Source organism: Trachemys scripta, chromosome 4 (assembly GCF_013100865.1).
Source record: "Trachemys scripta elegans isolate TJP31775 chromosome 4, CAS_Tse_1.0, whole genome shotgun sequence".
NCBI classification, from domain to species: domain Eukaryota; kingdom Metazoa; phylum Chordata; order Testudines; family Emydidae; genus Trachemys; species Trachemys scripta.
In genome coordinates this window covers 62434762-62455512 of record NC_048301.1, presented here as the reverse complement: position 1 = coordinate 62455512, position 20751 = coordinate 62434762, and the positions used below count along the sequence as shown (strand labels likewise).

The 20751-nt window shown below is 40.5% G+C and overlaps 1 protein-coding gene across 1 annotated transcript in view; it reads left to right on the top strand.

The window, feature by feature from the left end:
• The window catches only part of LOC117876140 (cytosolic phospholipase A2 zeta-like), a 38712-nt gene that overhangs the window by 10070 nt on the left and 7891 nt on the right, over positions 1-20751 (top strand). Inside the window, 10 exon segments of the mRNA XM_034767979.1 lie at positions 1960-2088; positions 6958-7007; positions 7542-7584; positions 8496-8562; positions 9875-10044; positions 11774-11887; positions 15822-15859; positions 17702-17837; positions 18362-18498; positions 19843-20065. Of these exon segments, the coding sequence (XP_034623870.1) occupies positions 1960-2088; positions 6958-7007; positions 7542-7584; positions 8496-8562; positions 9875-10044; positions 11774-11887; positions 15822-15859; positions 17702-17837; positions 18362-18498; positions 19843-20065 (1107 nt within the window).

Sequence of the window (20751 nt, the reverse complement as noted above, 5' to 3'; positions counted from 1 at the left end):
CTTCACTCCTTCCAGACTCCAAGTCTGTTACTGGGGAGAATATGATGTGTATTTGACTGCCCCAGTCCCTATTGCCACTCTTTACGTCACATAGATGCCTGCTGTGTCTATCGATTACCTCACCTCTTCAGGTGTCATATGTTCACTGAGGGTGTTATGCATACTGACCCTAGGTGCATTGGCTGTCCCACCTTCTCTAGTTTGGGGCACATGCCAGCAGAAGTCGCATCCATGTGGAGGTTTGTCACAAAACACAAACTTAGTAGAGGAAATGTTTTAGTTGCTTGAAAATAAAAGGATAGAAAACTTCAAGTCACCAGGGCCTGATGAAATGCATCCTAGAATACTCAAGGATCTGACTGAGGAGATATCTGAGCAATTAGTGATTATCTTTGAAAAGTCATGGAAGACGCGAGAGATTCCAGAAGACAGGAAAAGGGCAAATATAGTGCCAATCTATAAAAAGGGAAATAAGGACAACCCGGGGAATTACAGACCAGTCAGCTTAACTTCTGTACCTGGAAAGATAATGGAGCAAATAATTAAGCAATCAATTTGCAAACATCTAGAAGATAATAAGGTGATAAGTAACAGTCAGCATGGATTTGTCAAGAACAAATCGTGTCAAACCAACCTGATGGCTTTCTTTGACAAGGTAGTGGATGGGGTGGGGGGAAGGGGAGAGGAAGCGGTAGACGTGGTATATCTTGACTTTAGTAAAGCTTTCGATACTGTCTCGCATGACCTTCTCATAAACAAACTAGGGAAATGCAACCTAGATGGAGCTACTATAAGATGGGTGCAAAACTGGTTGGAAAACCATTCCCAGAGAGTGGTTCACAGTGATGCTGGAAGGGCATAATGAGTGGGGTCCCACAAGGATCAGTTCTGGGGCCAGTTCTGTTCAATTTCTTCATCAATGATTTAGATAATGGCATAGAGAGTACACTTATAAAGTTTGCGGATGATACCAAGCTGGGAGGGGTTGCAAGTGCTTTGGAGGATAGGATTAAAATTCAAAATGATCTGGACAAACTGGAGAAATGGTCTGAAGTAAATAGGATGAAATTCAATAAGGACAAATGCAAAGTACTCCACTTAGGAAGGAACAATCAGTTGCACACATACAAAATGGGAAATGACTGCCTAGGAAGGAGTACTGCGGAAAGGGATCTGGGGGTCATAGTGGATCACAAACTAAATCTGAGTCAACAGTGTAACGTTGTTGCAAAAAAAGCAAACATCATTCTGGGATGTATTAGCAGGAGTGTTGTAAGCAAGACACAAGAAGTAATTCTTCCACTCTACTCCGCGCTGATTAGGCCTCAGCTGGAGTATTGTGTACAGTTCTGGGCGCCACGTTTCAGGAAAGATGTGGACAAATTGGAGAAAGTCCAGAGAAGAGCAACAAAAATGATTAAAGATCTAGAAAACATGACCTATGAGGGAAGATTGAAAAAACTGTTTGTTTAGTCTGGAAAAGAAAAGACTGAGTGGGGACACAACAGTTTTTAAGTACATAAAAGGTTGTTACAAGGAGGAGGGAGAAAAAATATTGTTCTTAACCTCTGAGGATAGGAAGCAATGGGCTAAAATTGCAGCAAGGGAGGTTTAGGTTGGACATTAGGAAAAACTTTCTAACTGTCAGGGTGGTTAAGCACTGGAATAAATTGCCTAGGGAGGTTGTGGAATCTCCATCATTGTAGATTTTTTAGAGCAGGCTAGACAAACACTTGTAAGGAATTGTCTAGAGATAATACTTAGTCCTGCCATGAGTGCAGGGGACTGGACTAAATGACCTCTCGAGGTCCCTTCCAGTCCTATGATTCTATGATAAGACAAAGGACAGAATAACAAATGAATTGAGAATATCTCTTTATTCCACATTAGGCTATGATAGATTTTATTATTTGACTGTGGAAGATGTTTAGATAAGATTTCTCACTTCTCCCATTGCAGAATATCCTGGAGTTCACCTTCTATGACAAAGGCATTGTGCTGAGGAGTCATGCTGCCTCCATTCATTTTGATGTGGGGAATATTACCCCCGGGCAGACTTTGAACCACACATTTGTGCTAAATCCCCAGGTGAGATTTTTCTATCCAGTAGGGAAAAGACTAGTGCAGGTAGGATGTGTAATTGATATGTGATGAAGAGGCTGGTAGTTGTTCCAGGATTACTTCCCACATTAGGTATGTAGCAAGAGTTGATTTATTAAGTATTCCTTTCCAAAATGGAGGATAATGTGGCTAACGAGTCTCAACCTGATCACATTTCAGAGATAACACTGAATAATCATGTTCTGCTTTTTATCCAGTATTCCTTGGAAGAACTAGCTCTTAAAGCTTCTACCATAGCCCCATGTTCAAACTCCCCTGTTTGGCTTCTAGGACTCACAATATGACACAAACCCTTAGAAATTATTGGTGATGTTTGATATTGAGTCATTGGTGAAAATTCCTAAGGAAAATATTCAGATTTAAAGTCCATATTGCCTCCACATCCCTTCTCACATTTCTTCATGAAATAGAAGGCAATTGACAAAGTAGGATGTATTGGAGATTTCTTGGGGTGTTTTTAAAAAAAATCTCTATACTGTCCTTTTTGGGAAACATCAGTTTATGCCTTGTAGGCTGTCAGTGCTTCAGAGGAGGTAGTGGGCACAGAAGGTGGCTGTATCAGCTGATATCTAAACTAGAGACTGGTGAACTGATTAACAATGGAGTTGTGCAAAACTCTGCAGTCTTGTTTTGCAGGGGTTCATGTAAATTTTCTTTCAGTTTTGCTCTGTGAGGGATCAGACTCCTTGAGTTCCAGGTTAGAATGAAACTCACCTGAAAACAGTGAATTCTTTGTGGTTTCTATATGAATTCATACATTGGTCCAGGCAGGTTTTACAAACCCAACTTGAGGTTTGGATTTGTAATCAGTGCTCAATTTGGTGGAAGAAGAATGGTGGTACTCTCCCAACCTCCATTCACAATCAACTCTGTGCCCACTTGAGAGACCAGTCTGTTCTTCCCGAGCGAGGAATTGCGGGGGGAATTCAGGGAGACGGAATGCAATTATTCAAGCAGAATTTTCCTAGGAGGGAGAAACAAACACATCTACTCTTGTAAAAACATGCACTTTAAGCGGAACAACCACCACTACTCAACTATACTGGATCCTTACTGACCCAGAGGGATATATGACTTCATTGTCAGCACCACATCCTGCAATATATAGATTTTTCTTAGAGGTCTTCCATCTAAGCACTGATTAGACTTGGATCATATTTTAGCTGGGGAGATCTGAGGTGGCAGGAGTGCAGGCTGTAGAGGGAAGTCAAGGCATGAATATTGGCACAGAAGGCCCATGGTTGGAAATGGCCATTAAGAGTACATATGTGCTCATTATCTTGATGAAGCTGGGTATAATTTTACTTTTTGGAAAAGGTGCTCTAATGGCAGCCGTTTAACACAGAAAGGGGAAGGAGAATGGAGAGAATAAAAATTTAGACTAAATGAGAGGCTACATGTCTTTGTATCAGAAACAGATCAGCTCAGATATCTGTAATGGCCCAGTGTAAAAGATATCTTTGTGAGAAGTTACAGAAGAACGGCCAAACTGGGTCATGCCAATGGTCCATCTAGCCCAGTATCCTGCCTTCCTACAGTGACCAGTGACAGATGCTTCAGACGGAGTGAACAGAACAGGGCAATATATCAAGTGATCCATCCTTGTCATCTAGTCCCAGCTTCAGCCAGGGGAGGTTAAAAACCCAGAGCATGGGGTTGTGTCCTTGACCATCTTGGCTAGTAGCCACTGATTAACTTATCCCCCATTAACTTATCTAATTCTTTTTTGAACCCAGATAAACTTTTGGCCTTCACAACATCTCCTGGCAATGAGTTCCACAGGTTCACTGTGCGTTGCGTGAAGTACTACTTTTGTTTATTCTAAACCTGCTGCCTATTAATTTCATTGGGTGACCCGTAGTTCTTTTGTTATGTGAAGGGGTAAATAACACTTCCTTATTCACTTTCTCCACACCATTCATGATTTTATAGACCTCTATTATATCGCCCCTAATTTGTCTCTTTTCCAAGCTGAACAGTTTGTCTTTTTACTATCTCCTCATACTGTTAATAATTTTTGTTGTCCTTCTCTGTACTTTTTCCAATTCTAATATATCTTCCTTGAGTTGAGGCGACCAGAACTGGATGCAGTATTTCAGGTGTGGGTATATCATGGATTTATATAGCGGAATTATGATATTTTGTCTTATTATTTATCCTTTTCCTAATAGTCCCTAACATTGTTAGCTTTTTTTGACTGCTGTTGCACATTGAGCAGTTTCAGAGAACTATCCACAATCTTTCTTGAGTAGTGACAGCTAATTGACCCCATCATTTTGTATGTATAGTTGAGATTATGCTTTCCAATGTACGTTACTTTATTTTTGTCAACATTGATTTTCATCTGCTCTTTTGTTGCCCAGTTACCCAGTTTTGTGAGATCTCTTTGTAAGTCTTTGCAGTCAGCTTTGGACTTAACTATCTTGAGCAATTTTGTATTGTCTGCAGACTTTGCCATCTCCGTGTTTTACCCCTTTTTCCAGATCATTGATGAATATGTTGAATAGCAGTAGAACTGGCCCCAGTACAGCTCCTTGGGGGACCCAGCTATTTACCTCTCTCCACTGTGAAAACTGACCATTTATTCCTACGCTTTGTTTCCTGTCTTTTAACCAGTTACTGATCCATGGGAGGACCTTCTCTCTTATCACATGACTCCTTACTTTGCTTAAGAGCCTTTGGTGAGGGACCTTGTCAAAGGCTTTCTCAAAGTCCATGTATACTATATCCACTGGATCGCCTTTGTCCATATGTTTGTTGACCCTCTCAATGAATTGTGCTAAATTGGTGATTTCCCTTTACAAAAGTTGTGTTGGCTCTTCCTCAACATATTATCTTCATCTTTCTGTCTAATAATTTTATTCTTTACTATAGTTTCAACCAATTGGCCTGGTACTGAAGTTAAGCTTACTGGCCTATAATTACAAGGGTTACCTCTGAAGCTTTTTTAAAAAATCGGTGTTAAATTAGCTATCCTCCAGTCATTTGATACAGAGGCTGATTTAAGCAATAGGTTACATACCACAGTTAGTAGATCTGTAGTTTCATATTTGAATTCCTTCAGAACTCTTGGTTGAATATCATCTGATCCTAGTGACTTATTACCATTTATCAATTTGTTTCAAAATCTTCTCTATTGACACCTCAATCTGGAAGAGTTCCTCAGATTTATCACCTAAAAAGAATGGCTCAGGTGTGGGAATCTCCATCACATCCTGGGAAATGAAGACTGGTGCAAGAATTCATTTGTCTTCTCTGCAACAGCCTTGTCTTCCTTGTCTCCTTTAGCACCTCAATCATCTAATGGCCTGTAGCCCAGTGGGCCAGCTTACCTGTATTATATTCATTTATTGTGCTTAGTAGTAATACAAGGAACCTACAGGCTTTTATCCTGTAAGATTTGGCTTTAGTAGATAGTGTGAGGCTTGAGGCCTATAACCTTTGGTATAGATAAGCTTAAGTAACTCATAAGTTATAGGGAACTGAAAGTAGCATGCAAGAGGGGGAATTTTGTCCAGAATACTGACATAAGCCATCCACTGACCCCAGCACAGGACATAGCTGACACCAGCATCCGGAAAGTTCCGGACAGGACCTCTGACCGCAAAGCTGCCATGACAGCAAATTGATGTGTATACTAATAGGGTAACATCATACATATACTAACCTATAGAAAATGGACACCTTAGGGGAAGGAAATACAAATAAGGACCTCTATTGAATATGTATTGGTCATGGCAGTATCAGCATAAGCTACTATAAAAGTAACATCCCAGGGGCAGCAGAATGGTTGGAGAAATGTAGACCTTGGGAGGGGCCAGAATGATGGCCACCGGGGAAGATGAGGATGATGACGGTGATGAGAAAAATAATGGTTAAGTATGAAAGATAAGGGTGTAAGTATGGACGTCCAAATGTACTTTCTGTATTATCTCTATCTGCTTTGTTAAGTTTGTGTGTGTATAATTTTTGCTAAATTATTAATAAATCATATATTTTTGTATATAAAGAATTCCTATCATGTGAGTGTTGCACCTGTGCACATCGGGGTTCCCAAATTATATGATGATTTTATAATAATCTTACTGGGTCTGATCTTGGGACAAGAACCTATTGATCCTTAAGTTACATTTATATTTACCCAACTTTGGGTCAGGCTACAGGCCCCACCGATTTTTTGGCAGACTTCCTGCTTCTAATGTATTTCATTTTTTTTTCACAGTTAGTTTTTGTGTGTCATACTAGTCGCTCTTTAAATTCTTTTTTGGCTTTCCTAATTATACTTTTACACTTGATTTGCCAGAGTTTATGCACCTTTCTATTTTTCTCAGTAGGATTTGACTTCCAATTTTTAAAGGATGCCTTTTTGTCTCTAACTATCTCTTTTACTCTGTTGTTTAGCTATGGTGGCATTTTTTTGATCCTCTTACTGTTTGTTTTTTATTTGGGGTATACATTTAGTTTAAACCTCTATTATGGTCTTTTTTAAAAGCTTCCATGCAGTTTGCAGGCATTTCCCTCTTGTGACTGTTCCTTTTAATGTTCATAGCTTCCTTATTTTTGTATAGTTCCCCCTTTTTTAAATTAAATGCTACTGTGGGGGTTTTCTTTGGTATTCTTCCCCCCCCCCCTCCCCTGGTCTCCATCCTGGTCAGGCGGTTGATAGTATATTCCAATTGCTATACTTTTATTATTCAAGCATGGAATTTCTATCCATAGACATTCTATGGATAGAAGTTATCATGGAAGGGGAAAAAAGGACTGGGGTGGGTCTGGAGCTATGAAATGTGCTCTCCAATATTTAGCTGACCCATTGTGTGTCTGGTTTCTTTCAAGGAAAAGGAGGGGAAAGAAGAGTTGGATGTGGAATTTTCTCTGGAAGAAAGGTGAGGTACCCACCAGGTGCTGCTAACTGTACATCTAGTTTTGAATTAACCCTTTACAATCCACTGTAGTACTTCTCAGTGCACACATTATGTGAGGGGATGCGATTATATGTGTCAACAAAGCTGCTGCTTCCTCAGTTTGAAGGGGTTGTTGAAGCGCTGCTCCGAGGAAGTCACAATCTTGGTATCCTAGATGTGTCTAGGGCAGGTTAATGCAGCTGGATATTTCACAGTGTATATTCCAGTGTTTCGTTGCGGTATGTCTGGGATGACTGGTATCCCGTTCAAATCCTTCCTTCTTGGGTTCTGGCTATCCTGTGACAAGGTGGGAGAATCCAAAGCAGCTGTATAAAACCAAGATGCTATTTCTCCTCTGACAGTGGAAAACTTTTGTCTGACATAAAGGAAGCATTTGCTTCAGTGTCAGGTTATAGATTATAAAAAGCCTATCACAGTTTAGGCCCCAAATGCAGAGAGTTGAGAAAGGTAGGTAAGGAACCCAAACTCATTCATATTATCCCTTCATTTCCACAGCACAGCTCCCCACACTGAGGCCATCACCAATGGAGTTCTAGTGGTGAGTAGAAGATGTGATTTTACTTACCATGCTGGAGGACTGTTATTTGGTGTGGGTTGTGCTGTTGGCAGTGCACTGCTTCCACACTCCCCTTTCATTCTCTCAAATCAGAGAGACTCTCTCTTTGGCTGCGAATGTAGTGATGTCTCCCACTTCCCCACAGTGTGTCAGCTGGGTATGTACCTGGGACTTTAAGTACCACAGAAGAGACCTCAACCTCATGAGCTAGAGAATAACTCCATTAGTTATAGAATAGTTAAAGAATAACTCCATTACTGGTTGCAGTAGTAGGCTGTTATACTCTAGTGGACCTACCAGTAAAGAATGACATGACCCACTTTTTCCAGATGTTACACTGTCACCTGCAAGCATTACTTGAAATTGCTGTGTCTGGCAGAGGGGTGATCATTTTCATTGCAGAGTGTTTGCTGTGGGGCAGATTTTGAAAAGCGGTGTTTCTGGAGAATGTGTGTGTGGTGGCGGGAGTATTTTGGACCTCTCCCAGTGCTGAGGTACACATTGCTTTCCATAGAAGATGATAGTGGTACATCTGTCTCTTTACATCACTGCATTCCCATTCCTGTGCCCCTTAATAACAAATGATTTTAGGAGCCAATCTCTCCAGGCCAGTTTTATTTGGCACTGGTTTAGGTCGGAAGCAACCAGGAATAAGAAGTTGGAGGAAGGTGCTCAAGCCATAGAGTCATTCTGAGCACTGCGACGAGAGTCTTGCTGAGGAGGAATGATCTTCTGGATGCAGGAATAAATTTGTCTTGAACTGACCTTAGTTTTGTCCTTGGATTAATCATCTAGCAACTTCTCATCATAGAAACTAGCATTAGCATCCGTGAGGAAATGAACACAATTTCTTAGTCAGAGTTAAGTTCTCACAGCCCATTCTTTTCACATAGGCTCATCCCTGCCTGTGTGTTCAAGGCTCCATCAATAAAAGTGAGAAGACCAAATGGATAATACAGGGTAGGTCTTGTCAGAGACATAGCAATTTCCTGCAATAGCCTTGAAAAATCTTATTGAATTAAGTTAAGTATCTTTGGAGTCTTAAATGCAAAGGTTATGTATTATTGTGGGCCTTTGTCTGCTGATCACCTTTTCCATGAGGCCAGGATCAAAGGCCCAAGCTGTGTAAAGGAAAAACTGAGCTATTCATCGCTGTTATGAACTTGTGGTCACAGATAAACCCCTTTGTGGAGTTTGAAGGACTGACTAGTAACAGAGCTCTTTCTGGAGTTGAGGGGTGATCTCTGGCAAGTTTATTAGCATGCATATAGGTTCCTTTATTGTTTTTAATATGTTTTCTCTGTAATATTTCACCTTAAGAATAAATGTGCTTGCTTACAAAGGGCTGTGGGGTAACTTAAAACTGCTGGCAATTACATCTATTCATACCCTTTAAAGAGAAAGCTAAGTGCAGATGCTAGCCTGGCTTTCTGGGGATATCACAGTGTAGGCAGGGAACTACTGTGCAGCCTTGAAACACTCTGATCCAGAGGGAGAGAAATGTGGTCTCTGCCCAAGAGAGGACAGTTGAGGAGCTGGGAGCCTAGCATGGGTGCACTCAAGGAACTGCGAGGGGGGAATACAGGTGCAGTTGCCCTGAACTGTGATGGATATATCCTTCCTTTGACATATACATCCAATTCAGGAGTTAAGTGGCAGAGGATATGGTGAGGAACTGCACTTCCCCTTGTTATGGAGTTGTATAAAAAACATTGATATGGGCTTAACAGGACCTTTTGTTCACCTGGCTGACAAAGGGCAGATACTGACATTCCTACAAAAGGGGGATTGTGAGGATGACAGCTGGGGCAAACAAGGATAATTCTGTAGGTATTCTGTAAAATAACACTACCCCCTCACTGCCAAAATCCATCCAAACAAAATTCCCATTTTTCACTTAATGCAGTCCCTCAATGCTATCTGCAGTGCTGGGGGCACAGCTAACACACCTCCGCTGCCACCATATTTGTATTCGGTTGGATGAGCAGAACCCACCTGGAAAACAGGAAACCCATCTTAATGTTACAAGAGTTCATATGTAGGTTTGACAGCTGGAGATGATCAGCAGAGAAGCATTGCAGGCAGGGTGTTGGGGAATCAACGTGGAATCTGTTCTGGAGGATGTGAGAAGTTCTGGCATCTGGGAGGGGATTCTTGTTGAGGCATTAGTCACTTGAGAGTTGATTGCAATCTAAAGTAGTATATTAGGGATTTCCTTTTCTGTCTTTATGCTCTTAATTGTGTGGACTGAATCTTTCATTTCCTTATTCAGAGAACTGTCAAGTCAAGTTGTCTGTGCCAGGGGCCTTTGAGAATCGGTCATCCACTTTCTGCAGTGCTGATTCAGAAGAGAGAAGGAAGATCCCATTTCTCTTCCACGTAGACAGAGAAATCTGCCCAGAGATGCACTTGGAGCTGCTGCAAACGACAACTGTCCTAGAGGTGAGAAACAGCATTTGTCAGAGGCTTAATCCACTAGCCAGGCAAACCTATTCTGAAGCCAGGTCCTCGGCTCCTGAAAATGACACTTGGGTCCTGACTTCCGTTCCATTCATAATAATTACATGTACTACCCCAGTTGGACAAGTAGTGTTAGAGCCAAAGTTGACATAGCTCTTAAACCCGTTGATGAAAATAAGTTCATTATGTTAAAATAATAACTATTTATATTAATTCTTGGATGTGAGAATACACAACAAATAATTATAGGGTGGGGCTGGCAGTGCCGACTATTGTTAAGAGGGCCCAACACTTCCCATAATAAGATGCTGTTTATTTGCTTATAACTTTACCAAACTTTAAATTGGAAAATTTCAGCCAAAATGATTGAGCTGTTTCTGAGAATGTGCCTAGGGAAAAAGACATTGTTTTGCCCATGTTTAAAAAAACCCCAACAACCCACCAGGGTGACCCTTTCTTTGAGAAGCTCTAGCACCCCTGTTCCTTGGAGCAAGGACTTGAAATTTGGCAGGAGGGTGGTATTTGTGTCAGGCATATTTCTTTCACCATCCCTATGAAAATCGGCTCAAATTTGGCCAATTTAGTAGCCATTGAAAAATTGCAGTTTGTACATGGTCAGTAGAGAAATGCTGGAACTTTGTAGCTGAATTCCCTGAGAATTCCATCCACATTGGGCATGCCCTACCTTGGAGCTAAGCAGAACATCTCTGCAATTGCAGACTGTGCTGGGGCCAGACACTGGAAGTGGGAACAAGGGAGCCTGTCTCTCCTGGGCTCTCAATGGCCCTCCTGCTGACGCCTAGGGAGTGTGGAGGAGGAAGCTACCTTACTCAAATTTAGAGGGGACAAGAGCTGTACTGGGTGGGGGGTAGGCGGGGTAGTGGACTGGAACAAGGAGCCTAGGGGATGAACTGGGACTGAAGGCTGAAAGGAGGGTAACTATGAGTGGGATGGAATGGGACTGGCTGGGCAAGTAGACTGGGAGCTAGGGAGGGAAACAGATGGGACTGAGAGCCACTGGTTGGGCTTGGGAAACTGAGTTTGAATGAAGAGTTGTGGGGAGATTTGGACTAGAACAGATCTGACAAGGAGCTGGAATGGAGGAGAACTGGGACTGTCTAGGCAAAGAGATTGGCGCATGGAGCCAGAGTGTGGGGGAAGGGGAGGTGCTGACATGAGCCACATAGATTTATTAAAGGTTAAAAAGGGCATAGTCAAACTCCTATTAAAGTCAAAGGAAAGAGGACTATTGATTTCAGTGGAAATAGGATTGGGCCTTCATATACTACCATGTATCCAGTTCAAAGGACAAGTTTATTTAGTTGCTGGTCTTTGGGAATGTTTCTGTATAATGGTCCACTTGTGTGAACTGGGTAGGTCAGAATTGTTTATGTAACTTTAGCTTGTAATTTTTAACTTTTCAAAGTTAGTGATATTTTAAGGAGATATTATCGGTACATCTTTTCCTGAATTGCGTGTCTCGATCTGAACTGTGACATAATAAAGTTTTTGTTATTGGATAATTAAACCACCAGCCATTTTTACTCATCTGAACAGCATACATACGGTTTTCTATTAGTCAATAGCACATAGTTGAGTAGTATGTTTTTATAACAAGTGTACAGCACCTTGAGTGATGGAAGGATGCTTCTATAAATATATAGAAATAGTTACTTTTCTCTGTATGTAAACCAAGCATTTTAATTCCTAGGAGGGATGGAGTGAGGATCTGAAAATGCACACTGCACGCTTAGGGACGGGAACAATCCCTCTTGCAACACTTCCTCTTGGACAGGAAGTTGAAATTAGCATTCCACTAGGAAAGGTAATAGTCTCTCTTTCTATGCACAGGTTTTTTGGGGGCATGGAAATGGTGGACTAAGTTAAGCTTTGTGCTTTTAAGCTCTATGTTGTGTTTTTGTTACTGTTAGCGTTGGTTTTTTAAAGACAGAAGGATTTGGGGACATAAACTGTTTTTTACAATGTGTTTATATAGCACCCTAGTATAGCAATGCCTGGATCTGACTGGAGCTGCTATGTGCTACAATAAGAGGGAAGAGAAAGGGGTGCATGAGTCAGAGATAAGGAATGGAGGAAGGGGAATATTGAAGGAGGAGAGGCTTTTGATTGAGAATAAAGGGAGATAAGGAGAAAGTTGGTTGTTAGAGCAAATAAGGAATGTAAAGGGGATAATCAGAGGGGGACAATATTATAATGGAAGTGAAGGGTAGGAGTGAATGAGGGGGCTGATAGGGATAAGCCTACCACTATCTCTCCCTTTGTGCCTTTCATTTTCCCTTTACTAATTACCCCGTCCTCTCACACTTACCTGACCTTCGGTTTGGAATTGGGTTTGGCTCAGAAATCCTATCCACTTTGGCTTGTCTGATAGGGTGCTAGAGAGAAGACATGTGCTCTGCTAAATTTTCTGGATTCAACTGCGGAAGCCCACGGTAACTAACCCCTTATATACTGTCTGTCTCTCCTAATGAGCACTCACTCGCATGTTATTGCTGCCTCACAGTAAAGTTGGAGCGGTCATCTCTCAGATGTGGTAAATAGGAGGAAAGAGTGAAATCTTGTCTACAATTCATGGGTTAATTTAAAGCATTGAATAAAACAAGCAAAACTGTGTATAAATTCATTGAGCCCTGTTTTTTCCCCTGTTCAGTTCAGCATTTTCTCTGTCTGGTCTTGCTGGTCAAGGACCTCTTTATGGAGCTGGGAAGAAATGAGATGTCCATGTTGACTTGAGACGAGCAATCACAAGAAGTATTTTGCATGCCCATGGACTCTGGAAGAGAGAGCTGGTATTGCTCTTGCTAGCCCTGTTCCTCTCTTGAGAGGAGAAGACAGAGGCTAGTGTTGGGTGAGCACAGATCCAGCAGCTCAGCAACTAAACCTGCTTCTCCCTCTGTCTATCTGGCTGTGGCTTGTCTCATGTTTCCATTCTCTTACTCTCTCCCTCCTCCAGGCCCTTGGCTTCTTTTGCATCTACATAGGCAATCAAGTCAAGCATATTAGTTTAAATGTCTTAACCATTCAATAGCTGAGGGAAGGGCACTATGCAAATCCATGCAGGAACCAGGCAGCCCTTGCTGATGGGTGTACCCCGCAGCTTTGTTGTCTACATCTTCTCACTGGCCGCAGTGGCAAAGTGGGAAGTCACAAAGGCCCCCCTTAGAGTCATTAGCAGAATATCTTATCACTCCACATCTGAAGAGATTGAGCTTTATCCAAAGGTAGTGTGCAAGGTCAAACACAGGGGTTTGTTGGATCTGTCACAAGATATGTACTGACTATGTTTTTGTGCTTATAATCTCTATGGTTACATTGATGGGTTTTCTCATCACACAGTGTTGTGTCATCTTCAGTGAACTGTTAGGAGGAGCCTCCAGAATCTTATGTCACACGAGCTGTGATGTCCAAAAACCTCTGTTATATAAACTTTCATGTTCAACACCTTCTGCCGTGTTGACTCACATGCTGAAGACGGGATTATGTGAATGAACTAAATTAGCTCTTTTTGTTAAAATTTGTCAAAATCCATGTATTTATTGTCCTAGCCAGCATTCCAGTTACCAAAAACGGTCATGTTCTTGCTATATGTGGATTTTTATGATTCTGTAGGTATTGGTAGTTCACAAAAATGGTTTACAAAAAAGTTGAAAATCCAACCCTGAAAATCTTGAAAAAGTGATTATTATAACACACAGTAACTTCACAAACTCGCTAACACCTTAAAAACTCTCTAAGTTTTAAAAAAAATGCTAAATTTTGTAATTTTTAAATTAAAAAAAAAATTGAAATTGGAGAAAATATTAACACTTAATGTGGCCAATTAAAAGGAAAATCCTTATGCTACTTTTAACTTCTGGCAGAACCTCCATAATATGGCTTCAGGTTTGCTCCAGATAAGTATCCTTATACCATCTGATTTCAAATCCTACACGCTTATACAATGAGTGTTCAGACCAAACATCCTACACTGAAATACATTTGTATTATCTATTATTGCAGTAGTTCCCAGAGGGCCCAGCCGGGAATGCTCACCATTGTGCTGGGTTGCTGTACCAGCGTATACAAAGAGGTGTTTACAATATGGTCTGCCACTTATGCACTAGTTTACACGATAGTTAATTTCATTTCCCCAAATTGAGAGAGAATCCTTCCCCTTATCAGGCTTTGTGGTATACCGAACTGACCAAAGTTTATTTGCTCAGATCAAAGGTTATGCTAGATGTCTGCAAATGCCTTCCCAAAACAAGTGGCTTCTCTCCTAGCCAGCTTGCGTTACTTATGGTAACTTTAAAATTTTTACTAATTTATTTAATAATTCAAATTGATGTCAGATCATTAAATCTCTAAAGACTGAACTTTCTACAGTGACAGGTTCTGTGTTCAATTTGCACTTTTAGAGGAGATGTACATGTGACCCAGTGTGCCTAGGACAACCCTCACTGGAAATGCCAAGGACAGGGCAGGCTGCAAAAGGGAGAGCAGACACTCCCCATACTGGTGGTTGGTTAACACTGAAGTTAAACTTACCAACCAGTCACAAACTGTGCTTCTGATTCCCCATACTGGTTATCAAGAAGCTAAAAAAGAAATCACACAGCCCCCTTTATGTGGAAAATACAGTATTTTCCACAAACATGCATCTGATGAAGAGGGTATTAGCCCAGGAAAGCTTATGCCCAAATAAATTTGTTAGTCTCTAAGGTGGCATAAGTACTCCTCGTTGATTTTGCTGATACAGACTAACATGGCTACCACTCTGAAACCTAAAACTAAAGGTTTATTTTAAAGAAAAAAGAAAGAACAGGAAGAGACTTGTTAAACGATAAAGTGCTCAGATACACCCAGAGACTTCAAAGTCCATATATCAGGTTCTTAGTAGTATTGGTGAGATGGCTGGCTTGAAAATCCCTCTGGAACACATCCACAGCTTGGATGGGTCATTCAGTCCTTTGTTCAGAGCTTCAGTTTGTAGAAAAGTTACTCCAGAGGTAAGAAGCAGGATTGAAGACAAAAAGCAGATGATGCAGCTGCCCTTTATATTCCTATTGCTATGTGGCTTGTATTTTGTATCCCAAACACAAGCTTCACAGCCCATGGGCATGGAAAAGCCTTAAAGCCTCTGTCCATAGGTATGCCCCTACAAGTCCTGCTGACTCATGAGGTGTATTCCCTGGCTCCTTTCAGTGGATACATTGTACAAGTGATGACCCTTGATGGGCCATTGAACAGGCTAAGCAGTGCTGATGCCAATCTGTCTGGGGGTGTCACCCAGAAACAAAGCACAAGTTTGGAAACACCCTACATATCTATAACTCATAATAAAAGGTGATACAAACATATAAACAAAATTATCATACTTGGCAAATGGTAACATTTTGGCAGATACCTCACACAGCGTATCTGGTCAGATTCCTTGCAATTTTATAATATTGGTATCAACAGTATCATAGTGTCCCACATATTCTATACATTGTCACAGTACACCACTGTTCCTTTATGGTGACTTTATTGCTAGCTTTTCTTGTTTTCTTAATTACAATAAAGCTCCCTCTGACTAAAGCATATATTTGTTCTTTGTGTATGGTGAAAACATAACATGGCCTGTCTTTGAGTTGGCTTTACTTCTGGATAGATCTTGTATAATTACTTTACGATAAGCTGTGGGAATTCTTTATGGCTTATGGGTGAGACCGTCTGTAAAACTATCCTTTGGTTCAGGATTGTTCCTTCTTTTCCAGGGGCAAGGTGTGGATCTGACTGTGAAGGTTGAAGAGAGGTGCGTCAGATACCAGAAATTCCTAAAAGAACATATGATAAGCAAATACTGTTCTCATTTATAAACTATCTTGGTAACTGTTTTACCTATCTCAGTCACAGTTACGGTTCATTTTACTTGAGTGTCTCAAATGAAAAAAGGTTCCTAGTGTAGAGGGTTTTTTCTTCTGTTGTATCAGTTCACTGTAACTTTACTGTAGAATCAGTTTTCCTTGTATTTGAAACTTATTGTGTCTGTGGGCTCAGAAAAAGAACTGAAACTATAACAAACTTGGGGCTGAGTGCTGAAGAGTTGCTTACGGAAGTCAAATCTGAAAAATTTCAGAGTGGTAGCTGTGTTAGGCTGTATCAGCAAAAACAACAAGGAGTCCTTGTGGCACCTTAGAGACTAACAAATTTATTTGGGCATAAGCTTTTGTGGGCTAAAACCCACTTCATCAGATGCATTGAGTGAAAAATACTGTAAGCAGTATATATATACAGCACATGAAAAGGTGGAAGTTGCCTTACCAAGTGGGGGGTCAGTGCAAATGGGTCAATTCAATTAAGGTGGAAGTGGCCTATTCTCAACAGTTGACAAGAAAGGGTGACTAGCAAGAGAGTGAAAATTACTTTTGTAGTGCTAACGAGGGCAATGCAATCAAAGTGGATGTCACCCATTTCCAACAGTTGACAAGAAGGTGTGAGTATCAGCAGAGGGAGAATTACTTTTAGTAGTAACCCAGCCACTTCCAGTCATTATTGAGGCCTAATTTGATGGTGTCCAGTTTGCAAATTAATTCCAGTTCTGCAATTTATCATTGAAGTCTGTTTTTGAGCATGGGCAGGAGAGCTAGCACTCAGTTCCAACCTGTACAATGTATGTCATTATTGGTAGATTATATTTTTTTCAAAGTATAGCTGATTCCTGTTTAAGGCATGGTCTGGTATAAACCACACATCATGTCATTAATACACATTTAAAATATTTTCAATCTGCTGAATGTTTAGGACTTTCCTCTAATCAGATTTTATATCTGCCTTTTTCTGGGAGGTTGTTACAATTCTTTTAGACATATTAATACTTCTATCGCTCTATTGAGATGCATGGGCATTCGGCAAATATGTAAGGAGTCAGAGCCCTGTTTCAAAGAGCTTATGGTGTAAAAAGGCAAAATGGAAAGCAGGGTTGGGGAAGGGATACAGCTTAAAAGTGAATTGACTGCATAATCTTGTGAGTGGAAGAACATTAGAACTAACTTCAGTTGTTTTGCTGATGTCTTGCTTCTAACTGTTCCCTGATTTGTAATAGATTTATCTAAAGAGTGTATATTATGCGTTTTTGACTGTATAAACGTTTTTCTCCACATGTATCATCTGAGAAATTGTATAGGTGATTGAACAGATTTGTCAGGTACAATTTTTTAAATATTTTATTTTGTTTTTTAATGTTTAATTATCTGATGGAAGAGAGCAGTTTGGAAGCTTCATTTTTGTGAGGCGGTCCTGATGATGTGAGGCCTTTCAGAGGGTCTTGAAGTGTGAAGTTTGGTCTGGAATGCTGAAGTAAGAAAACTGTTCCAGAGATGGGACAAACTGTGCTTTTTTCATGGCTCTTATCACTTGGACAGCTTGGTTCTTTAAAATCAGATACTAGTAAAACATAAACAAGAATGCAACACAGGTATGAATGAAAACCAAGGAAAAATAAATGCATTTAATTTCTTCTCAGCTGGTCTTAACTGGTGAGGCAGGATACAAAATCAGAGAGGTAGTCTCAAGTGATAAGGGCTCTCTGAAAGTTCATCTCTCTCTTTTTTGCCATTCCTATTCTCCTTTGTTCTCCTCTTGCTTGTGGGAGTAGCTCTCAGGATCTTGATGTGCGCATCAGTTTTGACCTCTGTAGAGGAGAGAGAGAATTTTTGGACATGAGGAAGAAAATAGCTTCTCATGCCCTAAAGAAGACACTTGGTTTGCCAGAGGAACCCAAGAAAGACGAGGTATGAAATCCTTTTTTAGAGAACTCTGTCCTTTGTGACTAGTTTTAGGGGGAGATAACTGTACTGTCAGTGAACCTCAGCCTAATGGGAAAATAGATTGTAAGCACACAGGTTTTGAAAAAGCAGTTCAGAATACAAGACAGTCACAGTTTGGATTTACAGTAGCAGAACAGGGACAAACAACCCAGAAAAAAACAGGAGAAAGCTATTTGAGCTGCTAATAGTCTCTGTTTTCTGTCCAAAATGGCTGCTCATACTCCTGGATAAAATTACGGAGGCTAAATGAGCAGAAGATTTGGATATAGTGGGCTCAGATTTTTAATGTCAACAGAGCCCTTTCATAGGAATACTTATCTGTCTTACTACCTCCCATATTTTATTTTTGTTTATAATGAGAAAATCCATTAAATGAAACCTAAAACCAAATGACCTTGTATGTGTGTGTGTAATTTAATACATATGTATGAAATGCAGTATACTCAATTGCATGTTTTTCATAGCCTTTCATTTTTCTATTCCTGTAGATCCCTGTAGTGGCAGTAGTGGGATCAGGAGGTGGGATGAGAGCCATGACTGCTTTCTATGGCAATCTGTCAGGACTCCAGCAGCTTGACCTCTTGGATATCCTGATGTATATGTGTGGAATCTCAGGATCCACCTGGTATGTCACTGGAACTTTACCCCCATAGTCCTTTGACCTGAGAACCCAAGTCAGCATAGTCTGGGGAATGATACTCTTCTGACACAATTTACTTTTATCAACATGGATGATTCAGTGATAAGCTCATATATTTCCATAGTCTGTTATTCATCTGGTTACTTATTTAATTATCCTTCAGATTTCTAAAGTTCATCAATAGATGCCCATTCAAGCTCTGGGTGCCTCTCCCATAAATTAAAAATTACAGGATAAATATACCCAGAGGACTGCCCATAAATAAACCCACCTTGGTCCACCCCCTCTCAACAGCCTTAACTAAAGGAGAAAAAAGGTGAGATTGTAGCATGCTCAGAAGGTTAAGAAATCTGGGCTCTGGCAGACCAAGTAGGGAGAATTGAATTCCAGAATCAAGGGCCCCTCACCGGGGATGCCCTATCAGCAGCTCCCTGTTGTTTATTTTGAGGGAGCTCCAGCTTAAGTGCCCCGCTGATCTCCATTGTGGGAGTACATCACAGGGAGAGAGGGGATCTGAGTAGCCTCCCTCCCCCAAATCAGTGATAAAAAGGAGAAGCAGGAAAGTAAGGTATAATATCTTTGCCCCCCCCCCTTTTTAAGTGAGCATTTTTCTTCAATCCATGCAATATTTTCATTAACATAATTCTTATCAAAAGATTTCAGACTACTTCCAGTTTCAGTGAGTCAGATCCATCTCTCTGGGGCCTTAGTCCCTTTGCCACTGAAAGTCTTCTTTCTAAGAAATGAGGTTTTAGTGATATCAGGCTTGTAGCAGAAAAATCAAGGGACAAGCCCATGTAGCATTAAAATAAAATTGGCCTGTAGAAAGGTGTGCAAAGTATGTTTAGGTATTAAGAAAAAATAATGTGAATTAAGTTAGAGGGAAGGCACTGGAAAGGCGGTATGTTTGTGCCTAAAGTAGTCTGAGATACTGAGGTAAAGAAAAGAGGGCACATAGGAAGCCCCAGACATTAGATGACTATGGTAATCGATGCTTTAGGAAAGTTTCTTCATACTAATAATTAATTAGGTTGTTACTGAAAGTCTGAGGGTGTGCACAGAGATATGATATTAAGACTTTAAGAGAATGCAATTTTGAGGCCCAAACTGTGACCTATCATAAAATTTTTTAATAGGAAAGCAAATTCCTTGAAGATTCCAAGGTGTGCTATAGACTACAATTTAATATGTTGTTAAATAAAAACAGTGATGTTACTTTCAGTTCTGTTCAAATCACAATGTGGGGAGGGCAGCCATCTTTCTCCAGACATTTGGCATCTTGTGTAATAATTTGTTGTTTACTGAAAAACTTGGTGGACGTTTTACTAGGTGTTTGTCTAAACTCTACAAAGACCCTCACTGGTCCCACAACGATCTCCAGGATGCAATTAGCGTTGCTCGGAAACTTGTGACCAGCAGCAAAGTGGGGGCATTTTCTGCTGAACGACTGGTGTATTATTTCCAGCAGCTGGTCTTGTTGGAGAAAGAAGGACGGAAGGTCACACTCACGGATTTGTGGGGCCTTATCATAGAATATTTCTTACAACAGAAGGTAATGAGAGTCCTGGATTGTGAATGATTTGTCTTCAGAATAGGAGTTTAACAAACCTGTTTGAAGCCTCAGGCAACTTATCTCTTCAGACTTGTGGAACACTTCTTAAACTTCTCCCAGAGAGAAACAGAATTTTACAGAGAAATGAAAACTTTAAATAATATCTAACGGTGATTAAAGCCCCATGTGATTATCCTATGTTAATCATAAACCTATTCCATGCTAATGTAATAGTAATTATCCTATGATAATCATAAATACATAACATTTTGTATTTTTAAAATGCTTCACAACCATGAGCTGACTCATCTTTATAACACCTCTGAGATAGATAAGCATTACCTCTTTTTGCGGATGGCGTAGCTCTGACACAGAGAGGTTATGTTACTTGTCTAAGGCCAAATGCTGAATAAGAGACGGGTAGGATTAGAAATCCAGAATCCCTGGCTCACAGTATTTTCCTCAGTAGGTATGTGTGTCTAGTACTTTGTATTTGCTATTATGTTTTTTTATTGTCTCTCTTGATGCCTAAAGGAACCATTTATGAGTACTAAACACTGTGAGATCTAGTTTTTTCTTACGTTATTTCTGTTTCTGGATTGTGGAAATACCAAAAGATGAAATCATGAATTCGACAAATTACTCCATGAGGTTTTTAAAAAGCCTATGAAAAACTAAAGAGAATT